We start from the raw sequence: 19,251 nt of genomic DNA, 5'->3' as shown, positions 1-19,251 counted from the left end.
ACAGAAAGGCCCTCGCCGGCCACGGGGCTCGAACCCGGACCTTCTTGCTGTGAGGCGACAGCGCTAACCACTACACCACCGTGCTGCCCCAAGTTGTTCCTAATAATATCATTTGAATGAGAACATTTGTGTTAAATTGAAAAAGAATGCCCAACTGAAGCGTGTGTGTGTGTGTGTGTGTGTGTGTATTACAAAGTGACACTGTCTGCAAAGTCTGAAAATTATCTTTAAAAAAAAATCCTGAAGTAACACCTCTGTCATGGTTTTGCAAATGTTTCCTGGTTAATGTCTTAATGGCTTCGTTGGCACCGCAAGGACAGAAATGTAGCACAGAGAGTGTCACGTTATCAGAGCATCACACAAACACACACACTAAGCCAGGAAAAAAATGAAAGAAAATGAAACCATTTAAACAAATCCCAGGAGCTTAATGTGTTCCTACTCCACATTAAAGGGGAACTGAAGTCATTTATAAACTTGCTTTATTTCTTAATTAACGTGTTATTCAATTACGTTTTCGGTTTTAGTAACCTTATATCATGACTCGTATTGGCAACTAATTGCAAATAAATATTATACTTATCGGCCTATTCGGTTTTTAGCCATGTTGAATTTAGTTCGTTTGGTCCACGGCAGGTGTCGCTTATCCGCACGATCTTCACGAGACTTGTGCGAGACTTCGAAACGTGAAGAGTCAGCCAGGTGTCAGTGCCGCCATTTTGAAAACTGTTTTCCAAACAAAATATTGCACAAAAACAAGTTTAAATGACGATTACTGCCTACTATTTTCAAACTTTCCTGATTGTTATCAAAACAAACGAAACTTCCGACTTGATTACGTCAGCATTCGAAAGAGGGCGCGCGTGTCTTTTGACAACATTGGCAGATGTTGGTCGCTTTGATTTCCGCTGTACGTTTTACTTCTGTCCTACGAAGTCTCGCACAGGTCTCAACAAATCTCGTTTACGTCCATTGCTTTGACATATGGACTGATATATTACAGAGCATATTTCAAACACTCATAACTTGCTATAGCAGTGACGACATAGCAATCAAAAATGCATTCCTATATTTAATAAAATGAGATAAATAGAAATTTGATAATAAAAAAAAATTGCCTTCAGTTCTCCTTTAATACTGTATTATGTCATGATACTTCCTCTAATGCTTGAAAAATAATCTCAAACTGTGCATTAAGTCACAAAGCCATGATAAAGCTATAGGTCAGTGATATTCATCAGTTAAACTCTTTATTGATCAAGAAGCCATATGCAAATGAATTACATTAAATAAAAATTGAGAGATAATTATTCTCTCCAGGCTCAGGACTACTTCTGTCTAGACAAACTTGAGTTTTATAATGTTTATGCGCTTTTAAGAGTCAGTTATCAACTGTAACTATATACTTCTCATAACAGCACACTGATTGCTATAGTCCTGATGCTTACTTCGATGAATTGATTTATTGTTTGATTACGACTTTGTGAATATTAACTGTAGTCGCATTGTGACAATAAATTTAATGATTTTATTTTATTTCTAATATGAACCGGTTTTGGGCGGCACGGTGGTGTAGTGGTTAGCGCTGTCGCCTCACAGCAAGAAGGTCCGGGTTCGAGCCCCGTGGCTGGCGAGGGCCTTTCTGTGAGGAGTTTGCATGTTCTCCCCGTGTCCGCGTGAGTTTCCTCCAGGTGCTCCGGTTTCCCCCACAGTCCAAAGACATGCAGGTTAGGTTAACTGGTGACTCTAAATTGACCGTAGGTGTGAATGTGAATGGTTGTCTGTGTCTATGTGTCAGCCCTGTGATGACCTGGCGACTTGTCCAGGGTGTACCCCGCCTTTCGCCCGTGGGCAGCTGGGATAGGCTCCAGCTTGCCTGCGACCCTGTAGAACAGGATAAAGCGGCTAGAGATAATGAGATGAGATGAGATTTGATTTTATTTCTAATATGAACCGGTTTTGGGTGGCACGGTGGTGTAGTGGTTAGCGCTGTCGCCTCACAGCAAGAAGGTCCGGGTTCGAGCCCCGTGACCGGCGAGGGCCTTTCTGCGCGGAGTTTGCATGTTCTCCCCGTGTCCGCGTGGGTTTCCTCCGGGTGCTCCGGTTTCCCCCACAGTCCAAAGACATGCAGGTTAGGTTAACTGGTGACTCTAAATTGACCGTAGGTGTGAATGTGAGTGTGAATGGTTGTCTGTGTCTGTGTCAGCCCTGTGATGACCTGGCGACTTGTCCAGGGTGTACCCCGCCTTTCGCCCGTAGTCAGCTGGGATAGGCTCCAGCTTGCCTGCGACCCTGTAGAACAGGATAAAGCGGCTACAGATAATGAGATGAGACGAACCGGTTTTAAATGGCTGGCACAGCTAATGAAGGACCTTTTTTGTGGAAACTCTGCGTGCTACATTTTATAGACAGTATACAGACAGTATAATTTACATTTCCTTAGAAACAGGACTTTTGTTTGTTTGTCAGTACAGAACACAATGCCGAACTGCTCCCATGTGCCATGTGTGTCTGTATGTTCGCACGTTCTGATATGATTCATTCAATGCCCTGCTTAGCATTCAGGGACTATCTATTCTGCTGAACGTCCCTGAGGCATCGGCTACATTAAACATATGTTACTACCTAATCCACCTCCTGTCATAATCTTGAAAAACAGAGTCATGGATAAGCTGGGAAGCGATTAGAAACTACTGAATGTTACATGAAAAAACATTAATCAAAGCATTTTATTGTGTCATACTATCAAATAAAACAATGTCCTCTCTGTATCCATGGACAATGTCCCTACAGTATATACAATAAAACTACAAAATCAAAACATTTCTCACAGTTTGTTCCATATTATACCACAGTGTGTGTGTTTAAATTCTGGAATCTGATTGGTCACCCAAAGGTGTGCATGATTTTTGTACTATGTAACTGCACAACTCGGACAGTAGTTCCATCTGTAACATGAATAATATTTGTATATTAGTATAAATACGCAGGTGATTATAGAAAATTGCGTGCGCTGATTGGTTGAGAAATTCTGACTATTTCTCAATAATCACCTCGAGTGGCTCGGCAAAATGGCGGCCAATTACTTTGTAACTGTAAGTAAGGAAGAATTAGAAATTATGAAAGAAATTGCTGTTCCTGTTAAAAGCACTAAAGATGCTACAAAGTTTAGTCTAAAACTATTCAAAGGTAAGGCGGGATTGTGATTTATTTTATCTATTTCAAAACAAAGTATTTTATGTGACTCGGCACAGATAAGTGACACACGTCTGCGCCTCGCTGTTGTTCCATTTGCATGCTGCTTTTGAACATTGAAATAAATTATTCCTTAATAAAAATTTTTTTTAAATAATCACCTGTGTATTTATACTAAAACAATTCTCCACCTCAGACTTAGTGAATATCGGTGAATAATAACCTTGACTTTGTCTTGGCTATTATTTAAATAATATTGGCTGGCTTTTGTCATGGTCTATCAGATATATTCCATTCAGCTAGCATGATACTGAACAAGTCGAAGACGAGTAGCTGAATGGAATTTATCTGATATACCACGAAAAATGCCAGCCAACATTATGATTATTATACATACACATTCCTTTCAGGCGGCACGGTGGTGTAGTGGTTAGTGTTGTCGCCTCACAGCAAGAAGGTCCAGGCTCGAGCCCCGTGGCTGGCGAGGGCCTTTCTGTGAGGAGTTTGCATGTTCTCCCCGTGTCCGCATGGGTTTCCTCCGGGTGCTCTGGTTTCCCCCACAGTCCAAAGACATGCAGGTTAGGTTAACTGGTGACTCTAAATTGACCGTAGGTGTGAGTGTGAATGGTTGTCTGTGTCTATGTGTCAGCCCTGTGATGACCTGGCGACTTGTCCAGGGTGTACCCCGCCTTTCGCCCGTAGTCAGCTGGGATAGGCTCCAGCTTGCCTGTGACCCTGTAGAACAGGATAAAGCGGCTAGAGATAATGAGATGAGATGAGACATTCCTTTCAGGTGTTCAACACATCTTTCTCTTTCAAAATTCTCTAAAAATCTTCCATATTTAACAAAGCAAACCTGGCAGCCATGTTTGTTTACAAATTGTCACAGTCACTCGCTAGCGCGGAAGTTTTATGTCTCTAACGTGTGATGTCATGTTGTCTTGACAACCATGCAATATCGTAAACCATATTCAACGCTCATTCTCCATTGGGTAGAGTGACGTAATACACGTAGGATAAGCGATATGCTAACAATATTGCATGCTATCAAACCAAATGAAAGAAACCCGCTAGAAGGGACTAGAACATGTTTTTATTCATTCAAGAGAAAAGTGTCCTGTATGTATAATAATCACTGATACTCACTGAGCTTTCAGTGAATAACTGTTAATGAGTATAAATACGGAAGTAATTATGGAAAATCGCGCGTGCTGATCTGGTCGAGAAATTCAGACTATTTTCTGATAATTACCTTGAGCGACTCAGCAAAATGGCGGCCAATCGCTTTGTCACCGTAAGTGAGAAAGAATTACAAGTTATGAAAGAAAACGCTGTTCCTAAAAGCACTAAAGATAATATGAAGTTTGGTCTAAAACTCTTCAAAGGTAAGGTGGAATTGTGGTTTATTTTATCGATTTCAAAGCAAAGTATTTTGTGTGACTCAGCATAAATAAGTGAAAAGTTTGCGCCGCGTCGTTATTACATTTGCATGCCGCTTTTGAAGTTTGAACAAATTTTTTTTTAAATATAATTTTTAAAAAATAATCGCCTGTGTATTTATAATAAAGCAATTATCCGCCTCAGGCTCAGTGAATATTATTCACCAATATTCACTGAGCCTGAGTCGAATAATTGTTAATTAATGCGCTAATCCTAATACGCCGTTGCTTCTCTAGTAACACCTCATACACAGGGACGCCACAAAATCAAATCGAACCGGATACTTCACATCAGTGATTCTCAATCCCGCTCCTGGGCTGCATGTTTTCCACCTTTCCCTGCTCTACCTACCTGTCTGAACTCGTCAGTGGCACTTTTGATTAGCTGATTAGATTAGCACACCTAATTTCATCAAGATCATGTTAATCACACTAATCCCAATCACAAGTGTTTGGAGCAAGGATCAATAGAAGAAATGCAGGGCAGAGGGGCTCCAGGAGTAGGACTGAGAAACACTGCTCTACATATTATCATCTAAATTAAAGAAAGAAAGAAAGAAAGAAAGAAAGAAAGAAAGAAAGAAAGAAAGAAAGAAGCAAGCACAACTTTATTCATCACACACTTGTGAAATTCCTCTCTGCATTTAACCCATCTGAAGCAGTGAACACACACACATGCACACACACGTGAGCAATGAGCACACACACATACCCAGAGCAGTGGGCAGCCATGCTAACAGCACCCGGGGAGCAGTTGGGAGTTAGGTGCCTCGTTCAAGGGCACCTCAGCCCAAGGCCGTCCCATATTAACCTAACCGCATGTCTTTGGATAATTAGATTCATTTGTTTCACAAACTATATAATCACGGAGATGTTGAAGGGTTTTGTTCGGAGACATTTATCGAACAGTTATGAAAAGAGTCTCCAGTGTCAGTGATTTGAAGAGAGAAGGAGATGATGATGATGAAATGATTGTTTATCATTTATCACAATTATAATGGAAGTGATAACACGAACTCAATTCTTTTAGACGTTCCACAATATTCCATCTTAACTCTAACCCGTTAAAATATGCAATGTTTCGTTCAATTATATATTATTAATTATAATTATTATATATTATTATATATAATTATTATCTCATTCTCATCTCATTATCTGTAGCCGCTTTATCCTTTATCCTGACACATAGACACAGACAACCATTCACACTCACATTCACACCTACGGTCAATTTAGAGTCACCAGTTAACCTAACCTGCATGTCTTTGGACTGTGGGGGAAACCGGAGCACCCGGAGGAAACCCACGCGGACACGGGGAGAACATGCAAACTCCGCACAGAAAGGCCCTCGCCGGCCCCGGGGCTCGAACCCAGGACCTTCTTGCTGTGAGGCGACAGCGCTAACCACTACACCACCGTGCTGCCCATATAATTATTATATTATTATATATTATTAATTATAATTATTAATTATAAACATTGTAATTGTTGCCAGATTACTCTGGTAAAAGCAAAATCACACACAACATACCGTGCACTTATACAAAAATAATATACTTCAGGGTGGTAGCAACACTCCGCTTTGTGTTGTACCGCACCACACCACCCCAGCATGGATTATTTTCATATAACCGCATGATCTGTTGTGTGTTATTCCTTACATTATGCTTCTATCTCAACTTCTGCTTAAAAACAGAATAAACTTGAAGGGCACTCGGTAGAGCGGATACCTCCGCCAAGTAACATATTATCAACATCAAAATCAAATCACTTGAACATAGGATAATACTAAAGTTGTACACCAAATTTCATCCAAATCCGTTCACTACTTTTTGAGTTATGTTGGGAAAAGACAAAAAAAAAAATCCTGGATCCACATACATATCCCAGGCTTGTAGTACACGAGTCCAGGACTCAGACTCGAGTCTGACTTGTGCCCTAATTTTAAGGACTCGTGACCTGACTTGGACTTGATCACTGATGACTCGGACTCCTGTATTAACTGCATTCGGACTCGTAAATTGGAGACGAGGACTTTGATTTTTTCTTTATTTTTTGTAATATGCCATAATAATTTGGCATAAGATATTTATATCTACATTAATTTTTATATCAATTTCATGTAAGAGAATGCACATTCATCTGTTCATACGTCATGTTCAGGAACAAACTAACGTTAATGGCGCTAAAATGCCTGGAGAGAAGCCCCTAGGATTGTCCGCTTTGCTTATACAGACTTCTCGTGCAGTGGGAAAAAATGCACTGCTGTGTGTTCCATGTGTAGAAGAACTATCGAGGAGACGACGGGGACAACCTTGAACTTCAATCGTCATTTGGCAAGACTCCACCCAGAGAAGGAAGTGACACACTATGTTCATTGCTCTGTTGATAGTGGGGCTTGCTGAGTGATGAACTAGCTAGTGTTAACCCTCTCTCATGTTATTTGCCCTGTTGATAGTGGGTGGGGCTTGCTGAGCAATGAACAAGCTTTTTATCTGTAGCTTATTAACTAAAATTTAACAGTATTAACAGTTGGAGTCTTTGTCTCAGACTTGACTTGGATCAATAGTGGACTCGACTTGAAATTTTCTTCAATGATTTGGACTTGACTCTGACTTGAACACTGGGGACTCAAGACTGGACTCAGACTTATCTGTCTGCTTCACTGTGTGTTTTATTGTTTTTATCATTTTAAATGGACAAATAAAGTGAATAAACTTCAACATTATACATTACTATGATGATTAAAAAGTCACAAATTTACAAGATGAAAAAGTCAGAAATTTGGAGATTAAAAAGTCCGAAATTTATAAATGATGTATTAGGGTCATTCTAGGTAACTCAGAATTTCCAAGATTAAAGTTGTACATCGATAAAAAAAACTTGGATATTCTCTGAGATTATCAAGTCATACAAGGGAAAAAATTTAAAGATTCCAATATTAAAAAGACAGAAATTCTAAATTATTCTCAGAATTTCTGAATTGTTTTTCTGATAAATTTGTGATTTCTTAATCTTGAAATGTCTGATTTTTTTTCTCGTGAATTTGTGACTTCTTAATCTCTGAATTTTTGTGTTTTTTTCTTGTAAATTTGTGACTTTTTAATCTCTGAATTTCTGAATTTTTTTCTTGTAAATTTGTGACTTTTTAATCTCCGAATTTCTGAGTTTTTTTTTCTTGTAAATTTGTGACTTCTTAATCTCCAAATTTCTGATTTTTTTTCTTGTAAATTTGTGACTTTTTAAATCTCAGAATTTCTAAATTTTTTCTTGTAAATTTGTGACTCTTTAATCTCAGAATTTCTGAGTTTTTTTCTTGTAAAATTTGTGACTTCTTAATCTTGGAATTTCTGAGTATTTTTCTTGTAAATTTGTAACTTTTTAGTCTCGGAGTTTCTGACTTTTTTCTCATAAATTTGTGATTTCTTAATCTTGGAATTTCTGATTTTTTTCTTGTAAATTTGTGACTTTTTAAATTTCTGAATTTTTTTCTTGTAAATTTGTGACTTTTTAAATCTCAGAATTTCTGATTTTTTTTCCTTGTAAATTTGTGACTCTTTAATCTCTGAATTTCTGAGTCTTTTTTCCTCGTAAAATTTATGACTTCTTAATCTTGGAATTTCTGAGTATTTTTTTTGTAAATTTGTAACTTTTTAATCTCAGAGTTTCTGACGTTTATCTCGTAAATTTGTGACTTCTTAATCTTGGGATTTCTGGGGGGGGGGGGGGGGGGGGGTTCTTGTAAATTTATGACTTTATAATCTAAGAGAATATCCTAGGGTTTTTTTCTCATAAATTTCTGACTTAAAAAAAAAAATTCTGAGTGTTTTTATAGGAATATTACCCCCTCCCTCAGCTCAGAATCTTTTTTTTTTTTACATGCAATGGCCCTAATATGCTGTTATCCATTACTCTCTCTTTTTTTTAATGGTATGAAAGCATTTTTCACAAATTACCAAAAATAATAACTTTTTCTTTTTTTAACGAAATGCTTCATAGAAAGGGCAACCAACATTTCTTAGAAATCAAAATCTTGCCAGAGGTTTGGAAGTAAACTGCTCAGTGGTGCGTTTCCCAAAAGCCTCTTAACGCTAAGAGCATCTTAACTAGGAGAGAGAGTGTTCATTGTGATGCTCGCTCTACCATTTAACGATGATCTTTGTGTTATAATGCTTTTGGAAACCCATCCCAGACTAGTGCAGTCTTATAACTTCAGAACTGAATGGATCTCTCTCTATAAATCCTCTGAGTATGCCTGTATGATTTTGGGTCATACTGAATAATATGTTAGACTCACAGTTGAACGTGTCATTGATGTGCTTTCTGGCGAGCAGACTGTTGACAGTGATCTGGTAGATGATGTGAAACAGGAGGAAGATCATACTGGTGAAACAGAGCGACTTCAACAAGCGCCCCGTGTGGCCTGTAGGAGACACAACCATATCAGCATCAACGATGAACTGAACTAAAATTATATTACACTCCAAACAAGCTTTAGTTATTTACTGAATAACTGAGTCAGAGAATAACAATGAACTGTGTCAGTAACATTGCAGTTCTGTCATCGTATTAGTGCCAAAGTACGTTAATCAGGTTAATCAGCTGAATAAAAGCTCCTATTTGCTTTACTGCTCTAACAAGACTAACAATGTATACATTTTGAAATGACAATACAACAAGGTCATGCAGGCTTCAGGATGGCTCTATAACTCAGTGTATAAGTGTTGAACAATGTTTTTTTTGGATGAGTGTCCACATTGTGGCTGAGCAGGAACCATAAAGAGACTAGGATCAGGTCGATGTGAGCAAATTATGGTTATAAATCATGATGGAACACAACCTAATGTGGTTCAAATGAAAATACGGATGTTTGGGGGCTTTCTTTTTTCTTTTCTTTTTTCTTTTTAAACAGATACAGCTGCCAAGCTTATGGGCTTTTATAGTACACCTCCGGCTATTCAGAAGCCTAATGATTGTTACCCTGTTATATCCACTGTATATGTGTGCATCCACCATTTTCCACTGAATAAGCATTCCTGGAGTTTGTTCTAGAGTGTCTAAGCCTAACCTAGTATATGCTACTTTTTCTCTTAAAAACATAAATTAGGCATATCAGATGCTCGCTGGCGGTGCTGTGAAAATTGTCCATGCAGATGCTCATTTAAGTTTCCAAATCTGTCACTGCTTAACTCTTGAATATTTTCTATCATGAGTACTATCATGAAAAAGCTTATAATTTCTGCTTTCCAAAGAAATTTCTCTCGTTAAGATCTGTTCAGTACTTTGGGAGTAACAGCAGGTTGAAGTTGGTACAACAGAGTAAAAACTCTCTGCTCGCGGGACGTCAGGAAACTGCCGGTGCTTTTTGAGTCACAGGAAAGTGCTCAGGCTTCCGACTGGATTACTCGTGAATATCAATCAGATAACTTTTATAGGGATGTTCTCTCGCTCTCACTGTTTCTGATGACGTATTCAGCAAAATTTTCTGTCTGCTAGTTTTGATGTTATGCTTCACAGGAGACTTTGAAGTGAGTTTTCATAGCTTTACCTACTTATTTTTTCAAATCAAACTGATTCATGTAAATAAAGAACTATTTTAGAATATAACTGGAGTTGTTCTGATGAAAAATATTGAAATCTTAGTGGTCAGAATGATATTTTCAAAACCAGAATTCAGAAACGCAAGTGTCAATTTCAATTTAATTAATTGGAATTGTTTATTGGATGTGGCTCACATAGTTTCTTCGAGGTTAGCCTTGAAAGCTGTGAATATTAATCGGAATAATCATTTATATTCTTTCATATAAACACTAGCAGGCCCTATTTAGAAATACAAAGGCCTACAGAGCACAAAAAGAGGGTATAAGAAATATTCTTTTATGACTTTTTATTTTGACAGAGAATGGTAGATGTGAATGACAGTCAATGCTTATTTATGCATATTTTATAATTAATACTGATTTCTCCTTCTTTGTGATGTATAAATGAGAGTTAAGATCAGTTAAGATATTGCACAAATAAAGCCATTTGGTGAAACTTGGAAGAAGAGAGTGTACTGATTTAATGGTTTTACCTAATTAGCATAATTAATATAAATTAAATACTAATTTGCATAATTTGTTTTTACTAATTTTTCAAACTTTGTATTCAGTATACAACCATCTATGTGCCCGCCAATTTCCATGTAAATATCTTGGAAAATAAAAAAGTTATTAAGAAAAAACATTTGATCTCATTGGTTAATGAGGCCCATTTTGGACCATGTGATCCTCATACAGAATATTATGGCAGTTTTTGAAAAATTAAGCCGTTTTTCAATCTTTGATTTGTAATATCTCAAGAACGGATAAACCTATTTCAATTCTGTCAAAAGTATGTTGTTCTGAATTCAATTCTGAATTCAATGAGAGCAGTTTCAAGCAATTTGGATTGAATTTGAATTTTCACCTTATATGTGAACATTTAACGTGAACATCACATGCTACTTATGGTTATAATTTGGCAGACGTTTATACTCAATCCTAACAATTTACAAGCACGGACAAATGAGCAGGTATGTGATTAATATGAATGGAATTTGATCCTATAACTTTTCGGTCACAAGCGCAGAGCCTTACAGCTGAGCTAAAACTGCAAGCCACTTCAATTTCTCGCACTGCTAAATATAAATCACCAATGTAGGTATCAGAGTTAAAAATACAAAAACCAATACATATCTGATAAGGACATTTTCTCCATGTGACCTACTATCGCATAAAACCTCACACTGCCAGCAATAATCAATGAGATTATATCTATATCTATATCTATATATATACATATATATATATGTCTGTACTGCTCATCAATCGAATGTACAGAGATTTACATAAAAATATTCAGCAGATTGACTTGTTTTTGTGCAGCGCAGCTTTACAGCCCCTCTGAGCAGCGTATCAGTTTCAGGCCTTGTCAGTGCTCGTCCTCACTAATAAAACCAACAGCACTAAACAATTTACTCATTTCCCCTCCAGTTCGCCTCTGGCAGTCAGAGATGATGGAGAACGCTTGTTAATATGAAGCTGTTGGAAGAGAGAGAGAGAGAGAGAGAGAGAGAGAAAGAATCCTGCAGCAGCTCAAATTCTCTGCTGAAACTCTCTACCTCATCATCATGTTCCAGATGCCGTCCAGATAAAACAAAAGCGCGAGTGATTAGGGAAATATCAGAACTTGGCCGTGTTTTTCAGTGTTGGAAATGAGACTTTTTGTATTGTTATGTCTAGATTTACTTAACAATGTACGCTGGGGGGTGGGATGATGCGGCATGGCAGGAAAACGGAGTGCCACTGTACTCCCCACAACACACACACACACACACACACACACACAATCCAAAGTGCAATATTTTCATATTGTGTTACTTTGCGAATACTGCACAGATTTACCAACGATTACACTGTTTAATTCATCATTTAAAAAATGACATGCTTCACGTTTTTTATTCTCTGTCTCAAGAAACACAGCCTGTCATTTTACCAAGAAGCTATACTTTCCAACTTTCGTGGGAAACTTCTTTAAACACCATGACTGTTACAACACGCTAACAACCGGGAATCCTTCCATAAATATTCAATAAATGTCCCATAAAAAAACCTATCAACGATGATAGGTTTTTCTTTGTTAAACAGCACGTTTATTGTTAAAGTTTTTTTTAAATTATTCTACTCAATGCCATTTGTACAATTTTAGTATTGGTAATACACTTAATTCCATTATTAAGAAGAAGAAGAACAACTTTTATTCATCACATGTACACACTCAAAAAAATAAAACATTGGATTTACTTAACCGAGTTATGGCAACCGGTCCCACGAAACTGTGTTAATTTAGATGTATTGAATACAGTTATGTTTTGAATAACTCAACATAACTGTATTCAATACATCTAAATTAACACAGTTTCGTGGGACTGGTTGCCATAACTTGGTTAAGTAAATCCAATGGGGTTTTTTTTTGAGTGCACTTGTGAAATTCCTCTCTGCATTTAACCCATCTGAAGCAGTGAACGAACACACACACACATACATACCCAGACAGTGGGCAGCCATGCTAACAGGATCCAGGGAGCAGTTGGGGGTTAGGTGCCTTGATCAAGGGCACTTCAACCCAAGGCCGCCCCGTGTTAACCTAACCACATGTCTTTGGACGGTGGGGGAAATCAGAGCACCTGGAGGAAACCCACACAGACATGGAGAGAACATGCAAACTCCACACAGAAAGGCCCTCGTCGGCCGCTAGGCTTGAACCCAGAACCTTCTTGCTGTGAGGCGACAGCGCTAACCACTACACCACCATGCCACCCTTATTATTACACAGTCAACATAATGCCATCCTGAAACTTTTCTTAGGACCACAATGGAAATAAGTGTTTTATACTTTGTTGCGCTATCCTTGGTTTAATTTCATGTATTCAGTTCCATTGTACACTATGTTAGGACTAGGACTGTTTTGGCCTCTAGAGGCCGCTGTTATTTCCTTTTCATGTCGTGTTTATTTTGGCCTCTAGAGGCCGCCACTGTTCCTGTGTTTTGTGTTTGTGTTAATTGCCTAATCATCTTCACCTGTGTCCTTAATTAGTTTGTCTATTTATACCCCTGAGTTCAGTCCTCTTGTCACGGAGTCTTTGTGCTATTATGTTTATCTCCAGTTTCCTTTGTACTGTGTTTTTTGATCTTCTTAGCTTTTGTATTTTTGCACTTTGCTTTTCTTTTGGATTATACTCTTTGGGTTTTTTTTGTCTTTTGTTTTGCCCTGTATATAGTGTATATAGTTTAAATAAACCTTTTGATTCTTTTTCTACTTCCGCCTCACGCCTCTGCATTTGAGTCATCCCCCTGGTGGCCTAGTGGGGGTTTGCTGGATTATCACACCAACGAACCAGGTTCGAATCCCAGCAAAACCCTAACAGAAAGACTCCGTCATGACCGACTCAGCAGAGGCTGCTTCAACTGTCTACCCGGCCAACCTTCAGGGAATTATGGCAGCTTTGACACGCTTCGGAGTGACCATGGACGCTCATGGACGTACGCTCACCAGCCAACGTGAGGCCCTCGCTCGCCACGAGGAACTGCTTCAGCAAATTGGGACAGCTGGCACAGCTGACATCTCTGCCTGCATCTCCTGCTCCTGATCCAGTTCCTGCTCCTGATCCAGCTCCCACTCCTGCTCCAGTGCCTCCTGCAATGCTGCCTTCTTCACCTCGCGAACCCAGCCTTCCTGCACCACAGAGGTATGACGGCAAGCACAGTGAGTGCCGAGAGTTCCTTACCCAGTGTCAACTCACCTTTGAGCCTCAGCCTACCACCTACACTACGGATCGCCGCAAGATTGCCTTTGTGATCACCTTATTAGCTGGTAAGGCGCGAGCCTGGGCTACTGCTATCTGGCAAAGACAGGGACCTGAGTGCTTTGATTTCCAGCTGTTTTCTGAAGAGATGCTTCGGGTCTTCGATCAGGCAGACATCAGTACCGACGCAGCCCGAAAGCTCATGTCCATCCGGCAAGGAGGAAGCGTCGCAGATTACGCCATCTCGTTCCGAACACTCGCAGCAGTAAGTGGATGGAACGAGACTGCCCTGGTGTCAGCCTTCCACCATGGTCTGTCTGACCCCATCAAGGACGGTCTGGCCTCTATTGGATGCCCAAGTGACCTCGAAACCCTCATCTCACATGCTATTCGTCTGGACAACAGGATGAGAGAACGCCACCAAGCCTTGAGCCCCCCCAGCCTCCCTACCTCTACCTGGAGACCGTCTACCTCCTTCAGTGACTGTCCAGAACCCATGCAAGTGGGTCGTACTCGCCTCTCCGCATCTGAGAGGGAGCGCAGAAGGAGGGACAAGTGCTGCATCTACTGTGGCAAGCCTGGTCACTTCCGAGCATCATGTCCCGAACTCTTGGGAAAAGGACCGCCCCGTCCAGCCGAGGGAGGGTTGTGACGGGGCCTACCCTCTCTCCCGGACTCCCTGGCCAAGGAATCTACATCCCGGTCTCCATCTCCTGGGGTGAGTCTGTCCACTCTTGTCAAGCTTTGATAGACTCAGGGGCGGCTGGGAACTTTATGGATATTCACTTCGCCCAAAGCATCAATATTCCGACTGCACCTCTTGAAGTCCCTCTGTCTGTGTCTGCCCTCGATGGCCAAGCGTTAGGTGATGGTAGAGTCACTCAAGTTACTTCTCCAGTCTTCCTCCAGTCTCAAGGTCACAAGGAAGAAATATCCCTGCACCTAATTCCTTCACCTGAGTTCCCAGTTATTCTAGGCCTTCCTTGGCTTACTCGCCACAACCCTCGCATAGACTGGGTAACAAGCCAGGTTGTGGAATGGGGCCCTGCATGCCATGCCTCTTGTCTGCTCTCTAGCTCTCCTGTGTCTCCTGCCGAGCCCCCTGATCTCACCGAGTTATCTCAAGTTCCCACAGAGTACTGGGATCTCAAGGAGGTATTCAGCAAGAGCAGGGCCGCCGTTCTTCCTCCGCACCGGGCCTACGACTGTGCCATCGACTTGCTCCCTGGGACTACCCCTCCTCGTGGCAGACTGTTTTCCCTCTCTCAGCCAGAACGCAAGGCCATGGAGGAATACCTCAAAGACGCCCTGGTCTCTGGGTTTATTCGACCCTCCACTTCACCTGCTGGAGCCGGCTTCTTCTTTGTCGGCAAGAAGGATGGGGGGCTCCGACCATGTATTGATTACAGGGGCCTGAATAAGATCACTGTGCGCAACCGATATCCCCTTCCGCTGATGTCCACAGCTTTCGACCTGCTCCAAGGCGCCACCGTCTTCACCAAGTTGGACCTACGGAACGCATACCACCTCATCCGTATCCGACAGGGAGACGAGTGGAAGACTGCCTTTAACACCCCATCTGGGCACTACGAATACCAGGTGATGCCCTTCGGACTCACCAACGCACCAGCTGTTTTTCAGGCCCTAATCAACGACGTCTTAAGGGACATGATTAACCTATACGTTTTTGTCTACCTCGACGACATCCTTATCTTTTCCAAGACCGTGCAGGAGCACCGCCACCATGTCCGCCAGGTTCTCCAGAGGCTGCTACAGAACAATCTGTTCGCCAAGGCCCAGAAATGCGAATTTCATGTTCCCGAGGTCTCCTTTCTGGGATTTATTGTACGGACAGGCCAACTCCAAATGGACCCTGCCAAGACCCTGGCCGTCCGGGACTGGCCTACTCCCAAGTCCGTTAAGGAGGTTCAGCGGTTCTTAGGATTCGCTAACTTCTACCGCAAGTTCATCAGGAACTTCAGTTCTGTGGCAGCACCCATGTCAGACCTCACCAAAGGGACAGGTGGATCTTATGGCTGGTCTCCTCAGGCAGAAAAGGCGTTCAAAGACCTCAAGGACCGCTTCTGCACGGCACCCATTCTGGTTCTCCCGGACACCTCCCAACCATTCATCGTGGAGGTGGACGCCTCGGACAGTGGTGTCGGCGCGGTGCTCTCTCAACGTTCGGAAGGAAAGCTGCACCCCTGCGCTTACTTCTCCCACCGCCTGAGTCCTGCTGAGTCCCGGTACGATGTGGGGGATCGAGAACTGCTAGCGGTCAAACTGGCCCTTGAGGAGTGGAGGCACTGGCTGGAGGGAGCACAACATCCATTCCTGGTTTGGACTGACCACAAGAACCTGGAGTACCTCCAGCAAGCCAAGAGACTGAACCCTCGACAGGCTAGGTGGGCCCTGTTTTTCAGTCGGTTTGACTTCACCCTCTCATACCGCCCCGGCTCCAAGAACACCAAACCTGACGCACTGTCCAGACTGTTCTCTGCCACTAACAGGGAGAATGAAGTCGGGCCTATTATCCCTGTGTCCCGGATTGTGGCCCCTGTCCGCTGGGGTATTGAGGAGGCTGTCCGACGAGCCCAACGCCAGGACCCCGGTCCTGGGACGGGGCCACCAGGCCTCTTGTACGTCCCACATCAAGCCCGGGCCAAGGTTCTCCAGTGGGGTCACTCTTCCCCTCTCACCGCCCACCCGGGAGCTCGGAGGACCCTGGACTTCCTGAAAAGACGCTTCTGGTGGCCTAACATGGAGAAGGAAGTAAGGTCATTTGTCCTGTCCTGTGAGGTTTGCACCAGAACCAAGAACCCACGACAGCGTCCCCAGGGTCTCCTGCATCCTCTGACCATTCCCCGGCGTCCCTGGTCCCACGTGGCAGTCGACTTTATCACGGGTCTCCCTGAGTCACAAGGTAACACGGTCATTTTGGTCTTAGTTGACAGATTCTCCAAGGCCTGCCGCTTCATACCACTGTGCAAACTCCCCTCTGCTCTTGAAACTGCGAAACTTTTGTTTAATCATGTCTTCCGAGTCTTTGGTCTTCCACAGGACATCGTCTCAGACCGAGGGCCCCAGTTCTCCTCCCGAGTGTGGCACGGGTTCTGCAAGGTCATCGGAGCCACTGCCAGTCTCTCCTCTGGGTTTCACCCACAGTCCAATGGTCAGACGGAGAGGCTCAACCAGGACCTGGAAACCACCCTGCGAGGCCTGGCTATGGATAACCCGACATCGTGGAGCACCTGGCTGCCATGGGCGGAGTACGCCCACAACACCCTGCAGTCATCGGCCACCAAGCTGTCGCCATTCCAGTGCCAATTCGGGTTCCAGCCACCTCTGTTCCCGGACCAGGAGGAGGACGCGGGGGTGCCCTCGGTCAACCAATATGTGAGACGGTGTCGCAAGACCTGGAGCAAGGTCAGGAAGACCCTCATACAGACCTCCAGAACCAACCAGACTCAGGCCAACCGCCATAGAAGACCTGCACACGCTTTCCGCCCTGGGCAGCGTGTTTGGCTGTCCACTAAGGACCTTCCACTGCGGGTGGAGAACCGCAAGCTTGCTCCTCGCTACATTGGCCCCTTCAAGGTGGTGCGCAGGGTGAACCCTGTCTCCTACCGGCTCCAGTTGCCCCGGACTCTGAGGATCAACCCCACTTTCCATGTTTCCCTGTTACGGCCCGTACTGACATCTACGTATGCCCCTGCCCCTAGGAACCCCCCACCCCCCCGCATCTTCCAGGGGCAGACTGTGTTCACTGTGAATCGCCTGCTTGACTCCCGCCGGGTCCGCGGCGGGTTGCAATATCTGGTGGACTGGGAGGGCTATGGTCCTGAGGAGCGCTGCTGGGTTCCTGCTCGGGATGTCCTTGATAAAGAACTATGTCGGGACTTCCATTCGGCCCATCCGGATCGCCCTGGGAACGTCAGGAGACGCTCCTAGGGGGGGGGGTCCTGTTAGGACTAGGACTGTTTTGGCCTCTAGAGGCCGCTGTTATTTCCTTTTCATGTCGTGTTTATTTTGGCCTCTAGAGGCCGCCACTGTTCCTGTGTTTTGTGTTTGTGTTAATTGCCTAATCATCTTCACCTGTGTCCTTAATTAGTTTGTCTATTTATACCCCTGAGTTCAGTCCTCTTGTCACGGAGTCTTTGTGCTGTTATGTTTATCTCCAGTTTCCTTTGTACTGTGTTTTTTGATCTTCTTAGCTTTTGTATTTTTGCACTTTGCTTTTCTTTTGGATTATACTCTTTGGTTTTTTTTTGTCTTTTGTTTTGCCCTGTATATAGTGTATATAGTTTAAATAAACCTTTTGATTCTTTTTCTACTTCCGCCTCACGCCTCTGCATTTGAGTCATCCCCCTGGTGGCCTAGTGGGGGTTTGCTGGATTATCACACCAACGAACCAGGTTCGAATCCCAGCAAAACCCTAACACACTACCGTTCAAAAGTTTGGGGTCACTTTGAAATGTCCTTATTTTTGAAAGAAAAGCACTGTCCTTTTCAATGAAGATCACTTTAAACTAATCAGAAATCCACTCTATACATTGCTAATGCGGTAAATGACTATTCTAGCTGCAAATGTCTGGTTTTTGGTGCAATATCTCCATAGGTGTATAGAGGCCCATTTCCAGCAACTCTCACTCCAGTGTTCTAATGGTACAATGTGTTTGCTCATTGCCTCAGAAGGCTAATGGATGATTAGAAAACCCTTGTACAATCATGTTAGCACAGCTGAAAACAGTTTAGCTCTTTAGAGAAGCTATAAAACTGACCTTCCTTTGAGCAGATTGAGTTTCTGGAGCATCACATTTGTGGGGTTGATTAAATGCTCAAAATGGCCAGAAAAATGTCTTGACTATATTTCTCATCTCATCTCATTATCTCTAGCCGCTTTATCCTTCTACAGGGTCGCAGGCAAGCTGGAGCCTATCCCAGCTGACTACGGGCGAAAGGCGGGGTACACCCTGGACAAGTCGCCAGGTCATCACAGGGCTGACACATAGACACAGACAACCATTCACACTCACATTCACGGTCAATTTAGAGTCACCAGTTAACCTAACCTGCATGTCTTTGGACTGTGGGGGAAACCGGAGCAGCCGAAGGAAACCCACGTGGACACGGGGAGAACATGCAAACTCCACACAGAAAGGCCCTCGCCGGCCCCGGGGCTCGAACCCAGGACCTTCTTGCTGTGAGGCGACAGCGCTAACCACTACACCACCGTGCCACCGTCTTGACTATATTTTCTATTCATTTTACAACTTATGGCGGTAAATA

The 19,251-nt window shown here is 42.7% G+C and overlaps 1 protein-coding gene across 3 annotated transcripts in view; it reads right to left on the bottom strand.

Moving 5' to 3' along the window:
• The window catches only part of LOC132871732 (piezo-type mechanosensitive ion channel component 2), a 217,232-nt gene that overhangs the window by 160,118 nt on the left and 37,863 nt on the right, over nucleotides 1-19,251 (bottom strand). For all 3 annotated transcript variants that reach the window (XM_060906188.1, XM_060906189.1, XM_060906190.1), the window contains exon 3: nucleotides 8,935-9,060. In XM_060906188.1, the coding sequence (XP_060762171.1) occupies nucleotides 8,935-9,060 (126 nt within the window). The remainder of the gene's footprint in view (nucleotides 1-8,934; nucleotides 9,061-19,251) is intronic.

The sequence above is a fragment of the Neoarius graeffei genome, chromosome 23 (assembly GCF_027579695.1).
Source record: "Neoarius graeffei isolate fNeoGra1 chromosome 23, fNeoGra1.pri, whole genome shotgun sequence".
Taxonomy (NCBI): Eukaryota; Metazoa; Chordata; class Actinopteri; order Siluriformes; family Ariidae; genus Neoarius; species Neoarius graeffei.
This window is presented reverse-complemented; position numbering and strand designations above follow the sequence as displayed.